The sequence below is a fragment of the Styela clava genome, chromosome 6 (assembly GCF_964204865.1).
Source record: "Styela clava chromosome 6, kaStyClav1.hap1.2, whole genome shotgun sequence".
NCBI lineage: Eukaryota > Metazoa > Chordata > Ascidiacea > Stolidobranchia > Styelidae > Styela > Styela clava.
Window position 1 is genome coordinate 11,215,466 of NC_135255.1, and position 24,582 is coordinate 11,240,047.

The 24,582-nt window shown below is 35.8% G+C and overlaps 2 protein-coding genes across 2 annotated transcripts; one reads left to right on the forward strand and one right to left on the reverse strand.

Moving 5' to 3' along the window:
- LOC120331497 (uridine phosphorylase 1-like) lies at positions 1–15,350 on the forward strand. Its single transcript, XM_078113697.1, has 8 exons — positions 1–157; positions 1,370–1,469; positions 2,223–2,335; positions 2,963–3,038; positions 3,421–3,491; positions 4,138–4,273; positions 12,255–12,404; positions 14,331–15,350. Exons 1-8 carry the CDS (start codon positions 47–49, stop codon positions 14,477–14,479), a joined length of 906 nt encoding a protein of 301 aa, XP_077969823.1. The 5' UTR covers positions 1–46; the 3' UTR covers positions 14,480–15,350.
- Positions 15,351–15,665: 315 nt separating this feature from the next.
- On the reverse strand, positions 15,666–20,094 carry LOC120331504 (N-acylneuraminate cytidylyltransferase-like). The gene is made up of 6 exons (XM_039398597.2): positions 19,843–20,094; positions 19,617–19,759; positions 18,173–18,325; positions 17,730–17,866; positions 17,328–17,422; positions 15,666–16,975 (listed from the first exon to the last, which is right to left on the reverse strand). Exons 1-6 carry the CDS (start codon positions 20,010–20,012, stop codon positions 16,936–16,938), a joined length of 738 nt encoding a protein of 245 aa, XP_039254531.1. The 5' UTR covers positions 20,013–20,094; the 3' UTR covers positions 15,666–16,935.
- Between the last annotated feature and the right edge of the window lie 4,488 nt (positions 20,095–24,582).

The window sequence follows — 24,582 nt, forward strand, 5'->3', positions numbered from 1 at the left end:
TTGATCTTCTATATGTTCCATTTAGGCCTAAAATTAGGACGTAATTATGAATTCTCACTTCCAACTCGATAATCCCAATTTGGGCAAAGAAGATATTTTATATCACATTGGATTGACTGCCAAGGATGATCTGCAATCAATGTTCCAAGACGTAAAGGTAGGTACCAGTAGTTACATTTGAAGACTTTGCAAATCTGCCCTTTAGGTTTTTTACAGTTTAAAGAAGAATCGCACCACAAATTTCTGCAATTCTGAATTTATAAAATTTTGCAACATTTCTCCTGGGATCGTGTTCAGTAGCTTTTATCAAACTTCCCTTTGTTCGTACACTAATGAAAATCGTGTTTCACTGAATTTTGTACGATTTTCGGTATACAAGCAGCCGGGGGAGGGCTTTCGCGGTCGAATTTTTTTTGTACTCGTGCAGAATTGTGTATCCAGTGAGAGTTATTATATATTCATCGGCGAGATGAAGACAAATAAAGGAGTGAATCCGCGACGCATTTTTTTGATTGAAGAGCGGAAGTCTAAAATACTAAAGCATTGTAAATCGCAAAATATCGTGTGCCTACGACACATATTAAGTTTACTTCACGTTGGAAACCATACCGTCACCGAAATCGAAACACAGTCAATTGTGCGCGGTATTCACTTTTTTATCCATTCCTTTAAATTGCCTTCAAATTTTGATGTTAACCATTATACAAGTTTGGAAACGCGATCTTATTCTATAGTATATCCAATCAATTTTTATAGTAATAAATAAATTTTACTCCGTGAGATTTTATAGCAAACTTTGTGGTATTTTTCTAACGGGTATATCACAAAAATAAACTGAGTGGCAGCATTGCGATAGAGCGGAGTCAGTATTGCAAGTAAAAGTGGCAAAAATACGGATCGAAACAAGATGTAATCGATCAGTTCACGACACATTCGCAACTAATTAATTTGAATTCGATCATCATTCATTATCAGATCAATTACATTTTTTTACATCATATTCTGAGCAAACATATGTGCTAAGAATAATGTCTATGATATATTTCATAAACCTTTTCTTATATCTATTAAATCACAATTTTACGAATATTCTATTTTAAGCTATCAAACTTGATTCATAATACAATTCATGTTTGGTAAATCATCCATATCTTATTCATATACACAATTTTTGTGTATTGGTAATCGATCAAGCCTGGGGCTTAAGTGGTTTTATTTCGCACAGAGATTGCGGCACAATGAAATGATTTCTGACTAGATTACTTTATGACTTTGAATACTGATGCGATGAATATTCTAAAAACGCGTGGTTTTCTTATTTTTATTGAAGTTATAAAAAATAATTTTTGTCACTATACCATTTTTTCAGTTTGTATGCATGGGAGGAAAACCATCTCGAATGCAAAAGTTTGCAGCTTATTTAGATGACAAACTCGGAAAACCCAAAACATCGAGGCGTGAAAAAGGAGGTAACATGTTAAAAAAATCCGTATTTTACCGAACAGATGGCAAAACCGTGTTTTTATCGAGCACCCTATTTCCCCATTTCTTCTCATTCTGCCCTTTTAATAATGTTTATTATTTCCTACTTCAAAACTCAAAACATGTCGTTGTGATGAGAGGCGATGTAAATGAAATAAAACTTTTGTTTGGAGAATCAAGAAATAATACCCAAACAATTCCATGCGTTTATAACACGCACATTTCCTATTTGTAAAATTTTAAAAAGCAATTTTGAAGTCGTGTAATTGATTTCCTCGTTTAAGATTTCAGCAATCGACATAAAAATATTACATAGCGCTAAATTTATAGTTAAGTGTAGGTTACATAGTCCTAATTGCCATTTGAATGGCCTTTTTCATAGAAGGCAATTATATGATTTTGAGCTGCCAGTATTATTAGACTGCTGTGTAGTGGTTCATCACTACGTATTAACTAATTCCACACGGAGACTAAAGAAATTATATATAATGTGGGTTGACGATATTTTTGGTTAGTAAGATCAATTTGGTGAAAACATGTCCTGCTGTCCACATTTCAAAAGCCAGCGACTGTCGTGCGAATTACTTAACGTCCTCGCCTACCAAGATAATTCGTTGAAACTTTGAAACTATTTTTTTACAACCAACCCAAAATATACCATATTATCGGTATTTCATTTTACTTATTTTCAGGTTCATGCAATTCAGTTTTTATTGGCAGCACGATACTTTTATTTTTAGAGCTTCTTGATATATCTGGGTCAGCAGGACGATATTCCATGTACAAAGCAGGGCCAGTTCTATCAGTGAGCCATGGAATAGGACAAGCTTCACTCTCTGTAGTTTTGAACGAAGTGAGTGAGCTTTTTGTTGTTTAGGTAGCCTTATTTTCCAATTCCAATCGATTAATTATTTGCAAACTGACCGGTCTTACATTTTCTCAACTATCAGTTTAAACATGTAATTATGAAACAAATAAGCAATGGTTTTGTCGAACATTAGTGCGTCAAAATTAATCGAAGATGAATCCTTACTTACCTTCCGACCAAAGTTATCCTCTGTGACGTTTGTCGCCTCCATAGTGTTCGATATTCTGCAATTGATATTTGATCTATATATGTATGCTAAATGTATTAACTTATATTTATATAAAGTGTGATTATTATTTGCTTTGCATGAAATGCATTTAGTGTTTAGTGCTTAGGATATATAATAAAAAAAATAATAGCAAATCCGTTTTGTGTCGCAATCTCGAAAAATTGCATTATTTTGTCATTGCTCTAATATGATGCAATGTAACTGGCTGCTTGACTCTGTGGCTTTTCATAAATCGATGGAATGAATCATACAGCTTTCCCTTGTCGGACAACAAGCCACAGAGTCAAGCAGCGAGTTACATTGCGTCATATTTTGTTATCCCTTTTTAAAAGTTTTACTGAAGAAAAGTATATTACAATTTTATATCTGTATTTTTGTCTCAGGTATTAAAACTTTTGCACTATGCAAAGTGTAACAAAGATGTTATTTTTATAAGAATTGGATCAAGTGGTGGACTAGGTGAGTCAACGTCATAATGAGTGTTTAATTATCATTTGCTATTATTTTGTGTGACTATATGTTGATATGCAGAGTTTTTCTTAATGACTCATTTATTTGAAGAATATAATTGCCTTTAGGTATTAGTAAAATTGGAATATTTTTGACTGATAAAATTAGTCATTATATTTACATTTTTGTCATAGATTACAAATGTGATATTACTATTTCTGTACAAAAATCAGAATTCACGATTTAAATAGCTAATAGGTTTGATCCCTGACACACAAATTCGAAAAGATCCAATGAAATTACATTGCTGAAAGCTTACTGGGCGTGCACAGCCTAACCTATAACTACATTACAGTATGTCAAAGTATGTTTTTCTTGTTTTCCTATGTAGGTGTTGAACCAGGAACTCTTGTAATTACGGACCAACCGTACAACAGCACTCTCGAACCTGTTTTCTTGCATGTAAGTTATTGCTTTTACAAAGTAGGACGATTGAGAATCATTTGAAATTGTGAATGTTGTTTCTGACTGGTACCCGAGTACCAAGTATAATATATACTCTAATTATGCTGATATGCAACGCATCCATACGCCAATAACTTCTCCATGTTGGGCTATGAATAACTTAGATTAGACAGTAAACTGCAATGCAACGTACATCAATATGTGTTAATGACTTCCAGAATTAGTATACCATGATTTCTATCGCGAACATTCATTATCACATCAATGAATTTAATGATGGGGAAAAACTGCTTCCTTGTATAGAAAAGCATTTTCCTGGTTTTGATGTCGTGGTGTTTTTCTATTCACAACATCAGGAAATCGCACGTAATTATCTCTAAATAAGTAGCGAAAAGTAAAAATAGGCCAGGAGCGAATTGTGCTCACTAACCTGAATCAGCGAGCTTTTAAGGTGTCGCTGCCTGAAGACCTTATGAGGTCCCTCGCGACTCCTGTGACACAACTTAAGTTAAGTTCATATTGTGTTTGAAATGTTTTTTCTTATGATACGTTTATTTTGTGCTGATGAATAAAATGATGATTGATTGATTGAACATTACTTTGATACTTCATGTTAGATTAAAGTTTATTATCTTTATTTCAGATATCTTTGGGACGATCAATTCCACGACCTTGCTCAACCTGTCCAGATACCAGAAGAGAATTACTTAACTGTTCGAAAAATCTTGGTATTCCTGCAGTGATAGGAAACACAATGGCAACTGATGATTTCTTCGAAGGTAAAATTCAAACTTATTGGATAGCTCGATTCCAAGTGATAATTTTTGTGGTATATATGTAGAAAAAGCAAACAATAAGATGCTAATAATATCAAGTGAGCAATGCTCAAATACATGCACACAATAGCCAAACGAATAAGTATATATCAAATTATATGGAGTAGCGTCACACGTTGCGCAATATTCAATTTTGACGACGACATCACACAAAACTTTAATAAGAAAAACGAATCCCATAGAGCCGACAGAAGTTTTTCAATTGAAGAAATTAATAGCCTTCTAGCGACAACAACAATCTTTAACCCCTGAAAATTTCAAAGCAATTAGTAGGCCTACAGTAGAAAAAATAAAAGCGATTTTTTCACAACGACAAAAAGAATACAAACAACAACGATCTATAGGTTCAGTTCCTGTTCAAAAGTAGAATGTAAAATACTGAACACTATGATGAAATTATTTGCCAATGAACCCTCAAAACGACTGTAAACAATCAGTCGTAGTTTATTTAAAGCTATCATTGTTGGCATTGCGCAGTAGTACTGCGAGGATTATTTTGACAGGAGAAATTACTAAATTGAACAGCACTGAACGATTAACGATAAGCTGCTCGATTAATTCGAACAATCTCGGACTGTGTGGTCACTCTGGTCTTTCAAAGCCATCATGTCATCGGTAACTTTACATAAATTTCCTTTGAGCCAACCGACAAACAATCGAACACGACTCTCCTAACTTCACGCAATTGTATCACTGTCATTTTTTAAGTTGATGATAACAGGACGCGCGTGGATTAAATAGTTGGACTCAGCGCTGGTTTAACCATTAAACAATATAAGCACGTGCTTAGGGCGCCAACCACCACAGAAATTTTAGAGCAGAATTTATATAGTTTAACGGTGTTTATTAAAATATTTCGAGTTCACCAGGTGACTCAAATGTTATAATGTTCGCTTTTTTTTCGTCTTCAAGTATCATATTAACCTTCATTATTAAAAATAAACACTGAAACCTATTTATTTGACACTAAATGGGCCTATGAGTCGTTTTCGAAATTTCTTTTCTCTTCAACAATTGGACCAATGAACTATTTGCACTATGTGGCGGTTCTACGATCGCATTTCAACGATCTAGTGGTCAGCGAAGTCGGGAGTTTTTTGATAAGGTAGACCAGGGTGGTCCAAACCCTGTCATGCTGAACATTCCGTGCGGCCCGCCCACAGACCAATTTTAGCGTATATTTGTATCTGATAGCAGAATTTTTTTATATTTTTAAAGCTATTCCAACTGGGGTTGGGATCCCGAGATTCAAACCCTTTTGCCTTTATTTTAGTAAAAACACTCTTCTGTTTTCAAGCTTGGGCCATGTGACAGTAGCAAAACGCAGAGCCGACTTAACGCCGCGCAATCCCGTTTTTTAGCTAGGTCGCGAAATACCAACTAAGACGGACTTGGTTGTTATTTGACGACGGCACTAAGCTTGCTCACGCTGCAAGTTTTTAAATTACTCAAAATATAACAATTCGTAATAGAATGAGTGTCACAAGAAAAGTGACACGAGGAAAACACGGCGGAAACGTATTTCCTTGCCCATTACACAGTGCCTGGTTTGATTTCAAGTAATATCTGTCACGAAAAAATATAATTTGAAGCGACATTAAATGCGAGATACGGAAAATACAACGATAATTCTCGGGAATTTTATTTTAAATAACTGAAGGCTTTATATATCTTGTTTAAAAGAACGCCACACATGCAACATAATAATAGTCTGATTAGAACAGTATAAACAACTCCCGTTGTTTAATAAATTTAAAGTAAGTAAACTCGCAATATTCCGATCACTTTTGGGTTTTCTCCGCGGTCCGCGGGACCTCCTGAAAAGTTTTTGCAGTCCTTCAACCTAGCAACCTTGAACCACCCTGAGGTAGACTACTAGGTACCGGTTAAATTGCAAACTACAGTTGTGACTTTTCCTTTGCTATTTTGATTCACGTTGAGACTGGAGGCATGAATCTTTATTGTCACACTCCCTCAGGATTAGAGCTCAACCGATATGCCTGTCCGATATTGCGTGTTTGCCGATATATCATATCGGCATTGACCGGCCGATATATATATATATAACAGTTTAAAAAGCTATAAATGTTCGTAGTAAGGGGGGCACAAAGTCTTCTGTGCTTAGGGCACCAAAGGGGACGACCATTGATTTATGCAATGATGTGATTGAAAATTTAAGGAACAAGTTTTCTATTGCAGTGGTTCCGAACTTTTCTACCCAGGCGGACCGGTAAAATTAAATAAAATTTATGTACTCGCGGACCGGCAAAAATTGAAACGAGTGGAATAGAAAAGAATAACATATCTTTGCGAAATGAAATACAATGCCGGGCAGCCATTATGCATAAGAAGGGCACACATAAAAAACGTGTACATTCCAAACATGCACAAACAGTAAACACAATTAACTCCAGTGAGAATTTTGCTTCTGTTTCGTTTCCAATATATATAAGATTGCAAACGAGGCCTCAAAGAAGGTTTTGCAACACGTAGCTCTGCAGCGGCGTACAGCCAATGTCTTTGCGTCGTTTTAATTAAAGCTCGCGATGAAAATGTTTTTTCGCATAACGCATATGTAACTGGTTGAAAATACGGTCAAAAATTTGAATCTTCCATTACTTAGCGATGGTATTCGTTATCAAGAGATATCCAAAATTGTGACAGTGATTCTCTTTTAAATCTGGACTGTGAAGTAGAATCATAATTTTAATAAACCTTTTTTTTTTCTTCGGATTCATCATATTGTTCTCTCTGCAGCTGATCTACGCCTCAGGCAAAATGAATTTACATTACAATGACAAAGTCGTCGGTAACTTGGCACCAGGCACAAAATCCTTCTGTGTTTGCTCAAAATACTAGAAAAGATCTCTGCGGCCCATGCCTTTATGCGCGTTTCGTGACCACCTGCAGGGTCGTAACAAGGCCATATCTTACTGGAATATTATATTGTTCTTGACTGTTTTCTTGTTTGAACAAAGAAATATGCATAACGTTTTTTAGGGATGGTCATATTAATCAGGATAAGCACGCAGGACAGAAAAACCACGAGTGCTGATATGTAGGTTTCTGAATCTTGCGAGATTTGATGGAGTGCATTCGCGATGAATCGAAGCCGGAAAAGCAAAAAGTGTGATTACCGGCGCCAAGATGTCGCGAAAGACGCCGCAATATGACAGCGAAAGAGAAATTGCGTAATAAACCAACGCAACCTCGTCTTCGGTAAAGTATAAGTTTATTTCGACTCCATAATCAGCAGTAGACGATAAAATAATAGATAATAGTAGGTAATAGATAATAAAATAATAGACGATAAAACAGAAGAAAATAACTGAATATAGAATCGGGAGAGCAAACAAAACCTCAAGTAAGGTTTGAAGCGTACAGATTTTAGATGGAAAGGTATTGATAAAAGAAGTATTACGTGTTCGCTCACCCAAAAGTGTAAAAACAAATTGAAGCACGCACACACACACTCATCGAAACATGATAAGGTTGGAAGTAAAAAAAAGCGAGACTTAAAATCAATTCAATTACTCAGTAAAAAGAAAAATATAGAAACAAATAAAAAAAATGAATAAATTCTTTTGCCACACCAAATTAATAATTTTATGAGGATTGCCAAATTGGATACCGAATTAGTCAACAAGAGTTATATACTGTGGATAGAAAAATTCTCCTCAAAAGATATCGTCAAGCTGATTATAATTGGTGTCACCTAATGCCAAATTTCCCAATCCGAATTGCCAAGTTGGATGCATGAAGAGGTGGGCTAGACCTGCTTCACTCACAAAATAGAAGCCAAAACTAGCCACATCAACGTCCAAATCATTTTAAATACTATTAATTAATAAAAGTATCGGTAATTATAATTAAATGAAATAAGTATGATACAAGTAGTATAAGTATAGTATGATACAGAGGTAGGAAAATTGGGTACGGGAATATATAGATTATTAAAGGTTCAAGTAAGGTTTTTTAAAGTCATGGATTATGGGCAAGCAAATTTAATTGAGGGTGTTGATCACTGCGGTCAGTTCAAATTCATCACGGATCATTCATCAGTCTGCAACTTTTGTTGATGTATACACCTCTTATGTTGAATTAGCTAGCTTTTAATTTGATCATCATGACTGTCCTGTATATATCTGCGAGTACGATATTCAATGATTGCAAATAGGGAATCAATGGAAAACTACTCTACATTTTTGAGTGGAAGTTGTTGATTTGTGTATATATTGATCAATATTAATTAACTATCATTAGACTGCTAGTTGAAAGACCTGAGTAAGAGAAGATTGTGGTTAGGACACAAGACAAGTTGTTCACAAACCATGCAAAAACTTTTTGATGTCGTTCAAACCACACTCATGTTGGCGATTATCTTAATTAATAACATCACACTAAACATCACACATTTGCATGCTCTAACCACACAGCATACTTTCAATCAAAGATAAAATCTTTGTATACACGCAGGACACAGCATATAGTACTACAAGTTAAAATGTAGGGGAGAATCCAAATATAGCTCGACTGGTCACCTAACTACAATAATTCAAATTATACCGTCTACAACCCTCACAAAGAAATACAACACCCAAATAGAAAACAAAGATCATGCATGTGGAATATCAGAAACCCAACATTGAAAAAAAAGGAAACATGCGCATGCAGATGTCAGAATGTGAACAGCCATATGAGGAAAAGTCTTATGCTATGCATGCTATAGAACAAACTGAATGGCCAACTAGAATGCAAAACAGATGAAGAGAGTTTAACTGCTTGTTCAAAAATAAATTAGCAATCTCAGGTACAATAACAATATTATGGCTGTTCCACATTCTCATGAAAATAATGAGTATGTGCAAGTGAGGAGTGTCCCAACTTATGTCATGGTCTTTCTTTGGAGGTTGTAGCCAATTACATACGAGAAATATATATCAGCGTGGTTCTGAAATAATAACTTTTATATGGATACCAAGTAGGACTTGACTTTTTTTGAAAGTATTTTTTGGATTTCAATGATTTCAAATTCAAGGGGGGGGGGGGGAGAATTCCACAGCTTGGGCCCAGTATACCATAGGGCATGCTGGGTCACAGATGTACTCATAAAAGGTATGAACAAATTGGTACTACTTCTTCGATTGGAAGTTATTTTAGTTAGTATGTCGTCGAAGCAGTTGGGCAAGGAATTGTTATGAAAATCATAGACTAATGATAATACTTCAAATTTCATAATATCCTCAACTTTGAGTATATTTAACGTTCTATGGAAATAGTTTACACTTTCAATAAAGATTGAAGCATTGCTAATAAAGCTGATTGATTACCACACTGGGACACTTTGGCATCAACTGCCAAGTTTCTTTTTGTTTTATTAATAACATGTAATATTTGTGATTTCCAAGACAGGTTTTCATCAAAGATAACTCCTAGAAATTTTATTTCTTTCACTTTTTCAATTTCATTGCCATTGAGCAGCAGTGGTTTTGTACAACTTACACTTTTATGCTTGCTTGGATGGAATAATATAAATTTAGCCTTGTTAGCATTAAGTGATAATTTATTAACTAACATCCAGCTATGAATGTTAGCTAGTTCATGGTTTGCAACTGTGAATAGATCTTCAAGGTTTTCCCATGAAGAATCAAGTCAGTATCATCAGCAAACACGATTGACTCAGAGGATTTCAGACACCTGGACATGTCATTAATGTAAGTTGAAAAAACAATGGGCCAAGTGAAGATCCTTGAGGAACTCCGTGCTTCATGACACAAATATTTGTAGACAATGAATTGTCATATTGCACAACTTGTTTCCTGCCGTGCAGGTAGCTCCTGATCCAATTTAGTGGGACGCCTCTAATTCCATAGTGATGGGGCTTACTTAGAAGGATCGATTGATTTGAGCTATTGTACATGAAAACACTGCCTATGTTGTTGAATTCGTCAGTGTCAGTATTGGCTGACTCAACAAACATTCGATTGAGATATTCAGGATTGAGAATTTTGTGAGGGGCCTCCTGAAGTATGCGCACCAAGATGGCGCACAACCTGAACTCAGGCTGTGTACCAGGTTAGGGTTCAGGTTATGAGACATCTTGGTGCGCATACTTCAGGAGTACCTTTGTAGGAGTCTGGACTTCAGCTTTTTTTGAGTGAAAAGTAGAGAATAATTCTGATATTTCAGAATCAGAGAATGGTATACATTCTTTTTCACAAAAGAAACAGCACCAAGGCATTTCATCAGCTTCAGATTGCAGGTTTTCATGTTGCTGGCTAGAGATATTAGTGCATTTTAAATGTATCCAAAAAGAACAAACATTGCAAAAAAATAGCTTTCTGATTAGTTCGGGCTGATTTGTGGCAATTTTACATTATGTTTCATGGTGGTGGACCGCAAAGTAATGAAATAAAAGTAGTATAATGAAGTAAGACAAAATCTAAAATACAAAGCTTGAATACAAAGTTTCCAGGTGCAGAACTTATGGTTAAATAAGTACTAGCCTAATTAGCATAAGGAAAATAAGGATGAAAATAAATTGAATTCCATTATTCCCCTGTGCTGAAGGCCACCACTATACCAATGGGACCAAGGTGCAAACAGTGTGCCTATATGCTAGGTCCCATCGAGCGAGCAGTAGCCCTGGAGTACAGGGGACGCGAGAGAGTAGTGATATCATTTAAACAGGATATTACTCGCCTTCTGTCCAGGTACGCGTATATAGTCCCATTCGTTGTCGACACCTTTTGCTTCCCGAAGGCTTCCTTGACTGCGGCGAGAAGCTTGAGCCTATTCCGAGTCAAGGACTCAGTGTAATGGACAAACCGCTGCCTTTCAGATATTTCTTCCTACCATATATTAAATTTTTTGTCGATCTTCGGACAAATTTAATGATGATGGGAATCTTCGGGGACTTGGATCGCAATTTATGGGTTATATCAATATCCGTGTTAACAATAGGCTGGTCAAGTTTGAAGTTATTGTTCAGAGTGTTAACAACAAAGTCTTCAAACTTATAATACTCAGATTCTGGGACCGAATTACAGACATGAAGAACAACACAGTTCCTCCGGCTCTACTGTTCTTGATCATCTCGCTGTTTTTCACATAACTCCAGTCTTTTTATAATCTCCTCGATCTTAAAGCGATTGAGACGGCATAAAAACAACAAAATTTCCCGCTGACCGACAAAAAAGTTTCGCGGACCGTCACCGGTCCGCGGACTGGCGGTTGGAAACCACTGATCCATTGTATCGAACTCACTAACAAAAAGTTCTCCATTCCAAAAAAAACATTCCGAACTTATAACTCTATAATTTAAGTCAACGATTGTCAAACGTTTGGTATTATGGAGCCCGTGAAGAGATTGATTGGTATTTACGGAGCCCCACGGCAATTTTATAAAGAAAAGCAAAAAAACACATCGTTACTTACCGATTAATGTTTCTGAGTAAATTAAAATTACCTTATTTAATGACTCGGATGTATTTGCTGCTTTGTATTTAAAAATATTCAAATTGCCGTTGTCCAATTTTATTAATGTCGTTATTACCAGAACAGTTACAAAATCAGTCGTATTTAAACAAAAGAGCTATGCTCAAATATATGGACACATTTGAAGTAAATGAAAGTAATAGCCTTCTAAAGAAATTTTTTATTTTTTGCCCGCGAAGCTAGTAGATTTTTCTCACGAAGCCCTGGAGCTCCGTGAATTTCCACCACTGAATTTATTGCATATAAATAAAGAATGGGTTTTAGCAGTTTTTCTTTAATTTTGCGAAACACGCCTCGTGTTTTTAATATATATGCAATATTTTTCAGTATTTTTTATATCGCAATTGAATATAAAACAATATTTCTATTTAAGTTATTGTTAATTGGTTTTGATATTTTATTTATTATTTTCTAATTCCTTTTCCAGGTCAATGCCGACTTGACGGTGCATTTTGTGACTACAGTGATGAGGATAAGATGAATTTTCTCAAACGTGCAAACCAAGAATTGGGCGTAAAAAATATAGAAATGGAAAGTACCTGCTTTTCAGCAATGTGCAATCGAGCTAATGTCAAAAGTACGTATAACGCAATCTGGCATTATATACAAGTTAGCCTAGTTCAGGGGCTAAAATTGGTACGCGAGCTCATTTGTCCGGCACGCGAGCGAGGCCTCGGAAACGAAATCATTCTCTTTCAGATATAAAGTTTCGAGGTTCTGAATTATCTGATGAAACTCGGTGTTTTTTATTCGATATTGTTTGTTAACAATCCGTTATTTATTTAAACTCTTTTTGTCCTTCCATGAAATATGGCTACAAAAAAATATATTCTGACTCGAAAAATGAGTGAGATCTAGAGAAATTTTATCCAGAAGAGCGCATTCAATTGGCTATATTCTTACGTAATATAGTTCGTCTGTGCCGCCCTTTTTCCTCATTTCTGCTCGATTTATGAAATTGCAGAGCTCGTGTTGGTTAGAGTTACTTGTTAACTTACTATTATAAATTGATTTCGGAAGAAATATAAGCGATTAGGAAAGGGAATACAAGAGTGCAGAAAACGTGCGTGCTTGGGATGCCATTCCCGCAAATTTTTCGTGTCATAAAAACTTTGCAACTGCATTTTACTCTACATAGGCTTGAGAATCTCTGTTCTCAGATATGAAATTTGTTAAGTCTAGGAACAGGAGAAACCAGTAGTTAGTGCATTTCTTTTAAAGTTACGAAATATATACCCAATGTAAAAATAATTATCAACGGTAATGCAGCAGCAGAAGTGATACAGAATAAAAAAAATAATCAAATCTATTTGTCGGACTGCTATTTTTCCGAATAGTGAATCTGTCTGTACATGTTTAAAAGGTTTATTATTGTGTATTTTTGCTTTAAAGGTAGCAAAGCATTGTTTTTAATTTTGGTCGGCACGCGGAAAAATTTTGTCGTTAAATTTAGCCGATTTTGGCACGCGAGCCAAAAAAGGTTGCCCGCATTTGGCCTAGTTTATTGAAGTATCTTTAAAAGATGCATATTATATATATAAGAATAGGATAGGATTCACATATTTATTCCGGGGTAGGGGAAAGCCGATAATACGTCTCAATAATATGATGAAGTGAACCCCGGCCTTTCGTCCGGTTACCAGTCCATGTCTGGTATGGGATTACTTAGCGAGTTATTAATTTTCAGATGCATGGACTTAAATATTGATGTCTGAACAGTTATATACTTTCATGCCACCTATTTATACTCTTTCTTAATCTACACTGTGTAAATGCAGTTACCAATACGAAACATCATGTCTATAATATGTAATATTTTTTTAAATCGCCGGATATGGATGGCGTTAGTTTGTAATTTTTTTCTGTTTCAAATTACCTTATTTTGGTCTGTTGTAGTTTCAGAGAATTCAAAAATGCGAACATGCATTCTATTATATAGTTTGCACATTTCGGGCAGTAAGTTGTGAAGAATCAACGTCACTCAGATAGGGCTGGGCACTTCCAATCGATTCGAATAGTAAATTATTCCAATCGGTTCTAAGCAAAATTTCGAATCGCCGCTATCTTTTTTTTCTTTCCGCCAACAGTCGAGGAATTACCCAATTTATTTTTATTGAAGCCATATTTTTTCAATGCAATTCCGACATAGGGCTATTTCCTGTAGTGAGTTATTGATAAATAGGTGTTTTTCATTGTGTGTGGACTCTCCGCGATCTGTCTTAGTGATGTATTCTATGTTTTTATTAATTATTTTGTTGACAGGACCAATTACAATAAAAAGTCGCATACAATTACGTATCTCCCATTGACCCAAGTATTCGAGATTCGATTCGATTCTGAAATCATCAGGTATTCGAAATTGCCCAGCACTCAGATTAAGAACAATTTAAAAATATTTTATTTACTTTTTTCTTTATTGTATATCCTGCATTTATTCATGGGAATTGCGAAAAAATTTCAACAAATATATTAGTAAAATAACATTCGTAATATCTTTCCCTAGGTGCTGTGATTTGTTCAGCTCTTTTAAATCGACTCCAGCAAGACGTTGTTGACGCTACAGTGCAGGATATGGACAAATGGCAACAGCAGTCATTCGAAGTTGTGGCTGCATTCATATCAAACACCGTGAATGATAATGTAGTTTCTTAATTTAAAATATTTGGTTAAAAAACTGTGATTTTAGAATATACGTCATAGACAATCAAGATTTACGTAAAAATATATCTGTTTAAAAATCTGGATGTTTAGAACGTTCATCATGACACTGAATTTTATTGTAATTCTTATTGAAATTTCGAACAGTATATTTTTTTAATTTCACTATTTTTTCAATCAAATTCTGTTTTATTTTCCCTTTATTGATGGAATTTCACATAACTTTTTTTTAATTACTCAAACGTACGCTTTAATAAGCATTGACATTTTATTTGGTTTTGTCGTAGTAATTTTAGAGTTCATAAATGAAATTACGTAGTTCTCATTTTTAGACCCACATCAAAACCTTTTAATTTATTGTTTTTATTTCTCATTCAACTTTCGGTGTGCTATATGCGATCAGTTTGAATCTAAAACAATTTTCGGTACTCCCGTAGTGTGTGTACCAGGTGAGGAGGGTTAGGCCATAATTTTATTCCGATTTTTCTTATTTTAGTTCTATCATGAGTTCGAGGACTGTCTGTGTTAGCCGAGTGAATGTATTCCCTGCCCATAGGCTTCACAACTTGATGTAAAGTATATTTAGGCGAACAAAATTAGTTACCTCCGTATTGGTACACACACTTATGGAACGTCCACTTTATAGACTTGAATATATTTTAAGATGACTTGGAGGAAAGGTACTAGTACCAGCTGTTTGGTTCAAGTGTTATCACATCAAGTATTAAAATTATAGACGTTTGATGACATCTTATTTATAAACGCAAGTCATTGGCTGGTATATTCTTAGGGTTTTAATATTGTTCAAAGTGAACTACATTATAATAATTCAGTATCAGATTTCAATTATAATATGTAAATGAAATTGGCGTTTTATTTCACGGGTATAACTCATGCAATTTCAAAAGATAGATCTGACTAATGGAGAAGGGTTTAACAGCTGTGCGTGTCTGATAGGATGACCTGTAGACTAGAAAAGAACTTATTTTTCAAGTCTATTTAAATCTACTAATATATTAATCGAAGGTGAACTGTGTTTGAAATCGATTCTATATTATTATAAAGAAGTGTATCTCTCACAAAAAATGTGTTGTTCTTATTGAAAGACAAGCATAGATAGCTTTGCAGCAAGTCTTTCCGTAAAATTACCAGCTTACAACCAGCCACCAGTCTTATCATCTGTGTACCATAAAAACCTGATAGCTTTGCAGCAAGTCTTTCCGTAAAATTACCAGCTTACAACCAGCCACCAGTCTTATCATCTGTGTACCATAAAAACCTATAGATAAGTTCGCAAATACGTTCCCTTATAGACCATGTAGTTGTAAAATGTTCAGTGCCTGACACAGAATTTAGGTTCATTTCATTAAAATGCAGCTTCCAAACATGCAAGAAATCAAGAATAAATAATGACTGGATATCCTTTTTCCCGCTGACTAAAAACTTAATACTTCATGAGGTAGTGTGCTGTGAAAATATTTAAACATCTAAATCGGAAGATAATTTATCATTGCAGAAACGAAGAAAAAGAATTTTATAGATTTTAGAAAAGGGCAATTTCTCGAAAAATATTGACTTTCTGAAAAAAAAACAATAGAATTTGTGAAATTTCTGTACAATATTTCACAAAATAAAGAGAAGTGACACACCATAATGTTCATTATAATATTAACAACAATCATCTTGGTAAAATTAAAAATTCATCAAAGATATATGATGAGCAGGGATGTGCAACCTGCGGCCCGTGGGCCAAATGAGGCTCTCAAGGCAAAATCGTGCGGCCCGCGGAGAAGCGCCAATTTTGAGTGATGTGCGGCCCGCGAAAAGAGTTTTTAATTTAGTAATTCTAATTCCTATATCTGAGTCCAATGTATTATCTATCTATGCCTATGACTTTATAGTACCCTAACAGCTAGCTTGTGCAAAAATTTTGTGCTGCAACTCCTAGGAAACCGATGTTAAATAAAGGTGCGGCCCGCTGTTTCAACCAGTTTTTTTCTATCTGGCTCTTCTTTATGAAAGGTTGCACACCCCCGTGATAAGCAACAGAATCCAATTTATACGATGAGAAAGACATACGACGTTAAAATACAATACAAGTTGATGTGAACATTGATTTTTTTATATCCCAATGTCGAATGATCTAGGTTTATGCCATAAGGATTTGTAGACACTAAAAGTTTGTTATACATTAATTTGATTTTTGAAAATAAATATTACAATGCATAAAAAAAAAATAGCAAAAGGACTGAAAATTATAAAGAATTATATTAGTAGCAGCTTACAGACATTAACTAAACGAATAATATCGTCAACATAAAGGCAAAACATTCTAATATAATTAAATTTTCAAACTGAATTGAGATTCCAACGCAATTACCATATATTTACTTTTTCCCCTGAACATTCTGGCATTCAAATTGCCATACTTCTAATTGGTTCCGCCCCAGTTAATTGCTTTTTTCTGCTTCTTTGCCTTTGTATCCATATCTAAAAAGTCGCGAATAAACATTAAGTAAAGCGTATAATGAAAAATCGAATCAAATTCATGTTTACTTTTGATTTAATTTTTAAAAAGATTTCGTACCAAATTCTTGATAAAATAGTAATTTGGTCCCTCTATTTCTTTTGGAAATATATTTCCGAATATAAATCCTGCTTAGTTAGTCTCATGATAAACTGCGCCCAATTCTTCACTTGGAGACACTGCTGAGTTCCTCATTCTAAACAGTATTGATTCCTGCGTTTCCGAACCATTCTGATTGCGGAAAGCGTTGTTTACAGCAAAATAGTAAAACGACAAAAAATTATAAAAAAATGGAATAAAAATAAATAGACTCACTTTTGCAAAATAATTTCAGCCATCTGTAGATCAAATTCTGTATCGATATCGATACTGTGCTCTTGCGACATTTCATAGTATGTTAAATTTCCAGCCTACAAAAATTATCAAATTTTACGTTATTTGCCTTCCCCAATCTATAAATTTGAAAAATATCCACCTGAGGGAAGGTTGACCGTCCTTGGAAAAGATGGAAAATAAGAAATAACAAAAACAGTTTTTAGCAGAGAAAATGGGATTGTGGGGGTGCACGTTGGTTTTGCTCTACGAGTTTTGTAGAGCTCAACTCGACCAAACGTCTTTGTCAAATGTCATGAAGCTGGCTTTTAATTTTGCAAAGATTACCACATTGTAGTACCTGTACCTGTATTATATATACATAGTTGAATACTGAAAATATACCTGGAAGCTACTTTCAAAAACAAGATGACGCCGTGCGGAATAAAATGAGCCATTTTCAAATAACTCTCCTTTCCATTCTTGACGACGGGGTCTCTTCGTTGGATCGATGTTTAACGGTACTGTTCGTTCTTCTGAATCTGTAATTAGTTATTAACTTATCTCCATTACACGTTTTCAGACCATTTGGAAAAATAAGGAAAACTTATTTTACATGCGTCTGTAACTTAAAAGCGCCAAAGCTTATGTTTATTAAGATCCTAAAAATTCATGATATGTTTTTGGGGAAAAAAAAGTCAATTATATTCGAATGCAGCGAAAGTTTGTTCAGCTAAAACAAAATTCAGATTTTCAATTCAATATAAACATGTTTACACTATTAAATACAAAGTGGTTTGTCGGAAGGTAATAACTAGCAAATTTAATCTTGACCCCGATTCACTTACTGGAATCGACTTCTTTCCAGCGAAAGTGCCGTTTTCGAACCACGGAAAACACAGATTCATATCCACGGTTTCTAACAAGATCGCCGAGATCGCGAAGATGAAATGGATGAAGGGCAGGCGATGTACATTGTATCATGCATACGAATTCTACTTCTATAAAAAAGACGGAGAGTTGACAAAAATAAGAAAATTAGTATTAAAAGAATTATAGTGGAGTCAAACGGAAAAATAGACTCGGTACAATTTATGACTTTTCGGCCGATTGTCAGGATTCGGACTTAGGGTTATTCTGTGCTGAATTTAGGTAATAATTTTACTTTTACTTGCTACACATTTTAGTAAAATGGTTCTTGTACCTTACGAGACCTCCTCTTGTACACTACAACTCAGACATTCTTGGGCGGTTGCATAGCCATAACAGGCTTACACGCAAAAGCTAATTTGATTTGAAACTATTTTTTAGAAACAGTTAAATATTTCATATGTTTTAATTTTTTTATTAAGAAATAGTTCTTCTATAAATCAAAGATATTCTGTAAGAATATAGAGATATTCTATACATAGATATCGTCACGCTAATAACCGAATTGCGTAAGTCATTTTTAGCAGTTTTGAGAAAAACGTAAAAAACTTCCTAATGATTTTGTTATGCATTTGAGAGTCAATAATTTGCCATGGTTCAATTTTTTGATCGTAGCCGGATTTAAGTTAATTTGTATGACGCAGTTAAGTTACGTCATAATGGCGCACTGTGACTTAGGCAGAAATGTGTCTATGACTTGGTGACATACGCAATTTTGCAACTTCACTATATGCACCAGTCCTGAAAACTAAACATTCCAAAAACGAATGTAATTCTCAGTATCTACAATGTCTAATACCCAAAATAGCTAATCAGTTTCAATTACATCATTTTTTATGTTTAAAAATATATATTTCATCAATATAACACGTTCTGCACACCCACCGAAATAGGACTAAGATTAAATATAAAGAATAAAACAGCAATGCACCCAATATAAAAGCCAACCAAGGTAAATTTGACTCGGACAGTGAATATCACAAGTGTACGTCTTCCTATACTGTAGTAAAAATTCAAATTAATACGCGCTAAGCTAGAATCCGAGATGCAAAAACTCGAAAATACTTCGCCGAGGTTATTTTGCCTTTGTAACGTCACAATAGTACTGCGGTAACAAGGGTAATTCATTATGACGAAACAATTGCACAAATGTGCATGTCATACTGAATCTCCATTTTTATGGGTTTCGGAATTCCTAAAATAAAATCTGAGTTAACGGACAGGTGCGCAGCATTACATAAATACCTATTTTATAAAAAACTCAAAATCGCCAAAAATGACTTAGGCAATTCGGTTATTAGCGTGACGATATTCTATGAATATAAATCAAATTTATTATTATAATAAATTACTATACATTACCGGGATGATGGTTTAAAAACTCCCTCGATGTTTCAACAGATGAGGTTGTATCCTGGGATACCTCATCTGATCTCCAATGCACTTTTGCGCCGAATTGTTCCGACACTTTAGCGATATCTTCGTGATCAGTTGATACCCAGATGCTGTAAGAGATAAAAAATGAAATAATAGGTTAATCGTTAACCAGAATAAATAATACACAAAATAGCGATAAATATAGTCTTACCTATCAAACACTTCGCTGTCGCCAATAGCTCGTAAAACCCAACCAATTAATGGTAAACCAGCACAAGGCCGAATATTTTTTAAGGGTAATCCTTTACTACCGCCCCGCGCTAACACTAAAGCAGCCATATGACATGTTTTTGGATCCCAAGGTAAAGATTTAGTAGTCATCGTGATATTAAATAATCCAATTTTCACAATTCAGTTTTAGAACTAGAATAAAATTAGCAATACTACTTTATAGTTAAACTAAATTCCTATAAGAGAAGGACGAATCAGTTATCCAGTTGGACCAATTCCGGGTAAGGCTCATATTATCTGATTTTGATTCAGCACCGATTTCTGAATGAGACAATCAGTTTTGTTTGGTTTTTCTAAATTCAATTGATCAGTCAGAATTATACTCATTCCCTGGAATGCTAAGTACTATACTCAAATGATAAAAAAAAGCTACCGGTACACTTCAGGATACATCAAAAAGACATGGAGCTCAGTTACAAATCATTGTCCGAGGAGTGGTAACTGCTTATTGTCGTAAATACCTCCTTGGTCGGAGTGTTTCGGCCACTCCACCCACCATCAGCACTCAGACACATTCTCTACTATGGTGGATACAATGCCTTGATGATAGATGCGTGTATATATATGACGTAATAAACTCGTTGGTGCGATGTTGTGGGTCGGTACTGATTTCTCGGGTAAACAAAGCGTATAGTTAGGAGTAGGTTAACTGGCGGTGGTTGTCAAACAAACATTGAGGCAAAGCTATGGGGTTATAGTCGGGCTGGATAACACTGCAGCCAATATATTATAAACCAGGGGTCGGCAACCTACGGGCCCGCGGAGTAACATAATCCGGCCCGCGACGCTCCAATGAATTATAGTAACAAAACAGCTGTTTTGACGATATTTTTCACGTTACACAATTCATTGTGAGACGCGTTTAGACTAAATTATATTATAATCTAACAAGTATAAAATTCACAATTACTCGTTTAATGAGCCTATAATTTACTTATAGTTAGACAAATGGCAACAAAACGCAGAAAAGTTGATGCCAAGTGCCAAGGGTTCAATGACGCCGAAAATGCAATGCAATGAGGAATTAAATATATATTCTATTCGAGAGATGTATCACTGCTTCATTTTTAGTATAAAAAGTATCATCTGTTCGATTCGGTCAACTTTCTAAAAATATGTGCGGCCCACCAATGACTTGCAACCCTTATTTTGGCCCGCGAGCGACAAAAGGTTGCCGACCCCTGTTATAAAGTTTTCTGTTGTGTAGTATGAAGTAGAAATTCTCAATAACAAACAAAAAGAATTCGGACTTCACCAGCACATAGTTGCTATATTATTACTCACTTGTTCGGCGCAATTCTACAGTATATTATAAATATATACTGTTTTTTTATATTGTCTTTCCTATGATATAAAGTTATAAACCATGTCATGCTCAATATATATATATATATCAAATTTACGGAATTCGGGTCTACGACTCGGATGACACACAACAGCTGATACAGAAGGAATTGATTACCTCGTTTGGTCCTAATCCAAAGACCAGAGTCGAACCCGATTTGCAACCGAATCCAGATAACCAATGTATTCTTAGTGACGGTTGGGAAACGTGCGCTTAGGTAGAGCAAAGTTTGTAAAAAGTCGCCTGACCCAGTAAAACACTATACAAGGATATCAGCTTGTCACAAGAATTACCACAGTATGTTTGTTTGCTTGTTGAGGCTATCGTCAGCTGTCTGGTGTTCGTCATCTTTTCTGGGTACCCCCTTCCCATAGACTTCAGTCCCTTACACAACTTGATGTAAAGTAGGCGAACAAAATTGGTTACCTCCATATAGGTACACATACTTCTGAAGCGCCGTTTACTGCTGCCGAGCTAAGGCATAATTTCGATAGCAGCTGAACAAACACGCAAACTCGCGAAAATACTTTCAGAGCAGGCATTAATACTCATTTTTGCGACGGTGTGGAACAGGAGGATTATTTTGGGGGTCACGAGATCATACATGGGTTCGAAAATTTCTAAACGTAACTATAAGTAGCATGACTTATGGCTGATTTGGACAAAATACAGCTAGATCCATTGCAATTTACAATGATCCCCTGTGATCGTCGATCGACAATTTTTAACGACAGTTGTTAACCTGAGATGCTTGTACGTTATTATTCGAGTAAAAGTATGAGTTTCAATCAGTGGCGGCGCGTGGTCATTTTGACAACCGGGGCAAGCTACTGCGGGACCAAGTCACCCCCATCTACGGGGACAGGATGAGCGCTGTAAGTTCTCCCATAATTTTATGAGTATAAAAACCATTCCATTGGTAACAACCAATCGGCAAAAGCGACAATTTTTAACGATAAGAAAGTGTCTTTAAAACCGGTCCAAGTCAAGGGATTAATAAATATAGACATAGTTTATTTTGAAACCTCTTTCAAAAGGAAAGGCAATATTTACCCAGATAAATACAATGACATATTAACAGAAACCTCGGGAAAGCAGACAAAACCTAAAATAAGGTTTAAAACGTTACTATGAAGAAAGGAAAGTTAATGCAAAGATAAGGACATGCGTCGCTCACTCATAGATATATATGCTGCTAGACTTCTACTGCTTGAACATATATGCAACACGCCGCGGTTTCTTGGAAGCAAAATGCTCAATAACGCGCTGATTAAAGTCATGCATCCCAGAAATAACGTCTCTGTGAATGGATAAAACAGCCAAGGAATTTAATCTATCTTGCTTCATTGTGTTTCTGAGATACGTTTTAATACGCTTCAGCGTGCTGAATGTTCGCTCTGCGTCGGCGGAAGAAATAGGCGTCGTCAAAATGATGTCCAGAAAACAGTTGGGAAACGCACGTGATGTCAGTTGTCTCGTCAGATTGAATCGAAAGGAACTGGCAATTCTCAATTTCCAGAGCCAAATGTTGTAAATAAATTTTATACATTGAGTCGAGCAAATCATTTTGGATATCCTTAGATGTCCCTTTCGAAACAGTTGTGGCATCAATATGATCTCTCAATACTGTATCTAGGGATGCGGTGTATTCCACCATATCCAAAAATACCCCTCTATTAGAAGAGCCAGCCCGTTCATCGTGCCCACGGAGGGACAGCTCGTGACAACCAATGAACTTCAAAACATCTATCAATCGACCGAGAACATGGCGGTTTTTCTCGACATTTTGGTTGTGCCGACGAATAGAAACCGCGCGTCCTTCATCCAACTGTGCTGCAATATTAACATTTCCGAATGTTCGGTATTTTACTGCATTGTGCAGATGCTCCATAGAAGATTGATGATCCCTGGCACGCTCGGAAAGATGTTTAAGATCTCTAAAACCAAATTTACACCAACGTGAGTCACGGGCGGTAGCAAAAAGTAGGCAATAAAAACAAAAAAGTGCATTTTTGTCCTCGCTGTAACACAACCATTCGTGTTTTTTATACCAAGTTTCTGCGCAGAATGTACGCCGACGCTTTCCTCCGTCATGGGATTGTTCCAGTGAACAATTTTTTGGTTGATAAGGCCCAAGACGTTGTACCTCTAATTTTTGTTCCAGCGGCAGCTGCGAAAACGGAGTGCGAAGTAGTGCATCAACCTTATTCATTATGAGGTCTAAGGCTAAGAAATGCGAAGCCGGAAAGAAGTGAGGAGCTCAAAAGGAATGTGGAAAATCGAAAGCAAATGGACTAAAGGTCTCTAACTGATTCAAATAGCGAAACAAGCGACAAAAACGAAGGCGAGGAAACTATCAACTCTCCAAGCAACCAACGAACGAGAAGGAATGCGTGAATATGTCAACACGTTGTTGTAAGAAACGTCGGCATTGTGTCGTCATAATTTCGGGGCTAGCCCCGATGATTTTCGATTATTTCTTATTATACCGAAAAATCAACCGGGGCATTGCCCCGGTTGGCCCTATTGACGCGCCGCCACTGGTTTCAATCATTTCCAATTTGAAAATATTATTTCGGAACATATTACAATGAAAACTATTCGCTCTTATCGAGCCTCAATCCAAACGGCGCCCGCGGCATGACTGCCTCACCCTAGATAGGCACGAGTTCAATATAGTCAATCACGGCTTTCTCTACCATTAAGTCGGACCTCCTGAAGTATTCGCACCAAGATGGCGCACAACCTGAACATAGTATGTGTAGCCTCACCCTAGATAGGCACGAGTTCAATATAGTCAATCACGGCTTTCTCTACCATTAAGTCGGACCTCCTGAAGTATTCGCACCAAGATGGTGCACAACCTGAACATAGTATGTGTGTACCGTTTAGGATTCAGGTTGTGCGACATCTTGGTGCGCATACTTCTGGAGCACCATTAAGTCTATACATCAGCAGAAATACACGACTAGCAACCTAACTAATTATACCATATTCGACATGGACTGGCAAGAGGTCATGGTACGCCATATGCTTAAGTCTGTAAGTCGCCTCATTGACTTTGCTCTCGAGATAAATATAAATCATCCTTATGCTATACATTTAATCAATGCATCAATGATAGATACCAAGTAAAACGTTTTTTAATATATATTTATTATTGAATAATTAATTATACCGTACATGTCAAACTGAGTAGAGTAAATGAAACAATACAGGGTAAAAAAGCATGGAAAACAAGCTTCAAAATAAAGTTTAGATCGACACAATTAGGGAAATTCAAACCCACAGAGCTTTGAAAGCAAAAATCGAAAA

Coding starts and splice junctions, on each gene's coding strand:
- LOC120331497 (XM_078113697.1), top strand. CDS start 47: ATGAATTCTCACTTCCAACTCGATAATCCCAATTTGGGCAAAGAAGAT. Junction 158..1,369: donor CAATGTTCCAAGACGTAAAG/GTAGGTACCAGT, acceptor CCATTTTTTCAG/TTTGTATGCATGGGAGGAAA. Junction 4,274..12,254: donor AACTGATGATTTCTTCGAAG/GTAAAATTCAAA, acceptor TTCCTTTTCCAG/GTCAATGCCGACTTGACGGT.
- LOC120331504 (XM_039398597.2), bottom strand. CDS start 20,012: ATGACTACTAAATCTTTACCTTGGGATCCAAAAACATGTCATATGGCT. Junction 19,760..19,842: donor GACAGCGAAGTGTTTGATAG/GTAAGACTATAT, acceptor TATCTCTTACAG/CATCTGGGTATCAACTGATC. Junction 18,326..19,616: donor GTTTTTAAACCATCATCCCG/GTAATGTATAGT, acceptor TCTTTTTTATAG/AAGTAGAATTCGTATGCATG.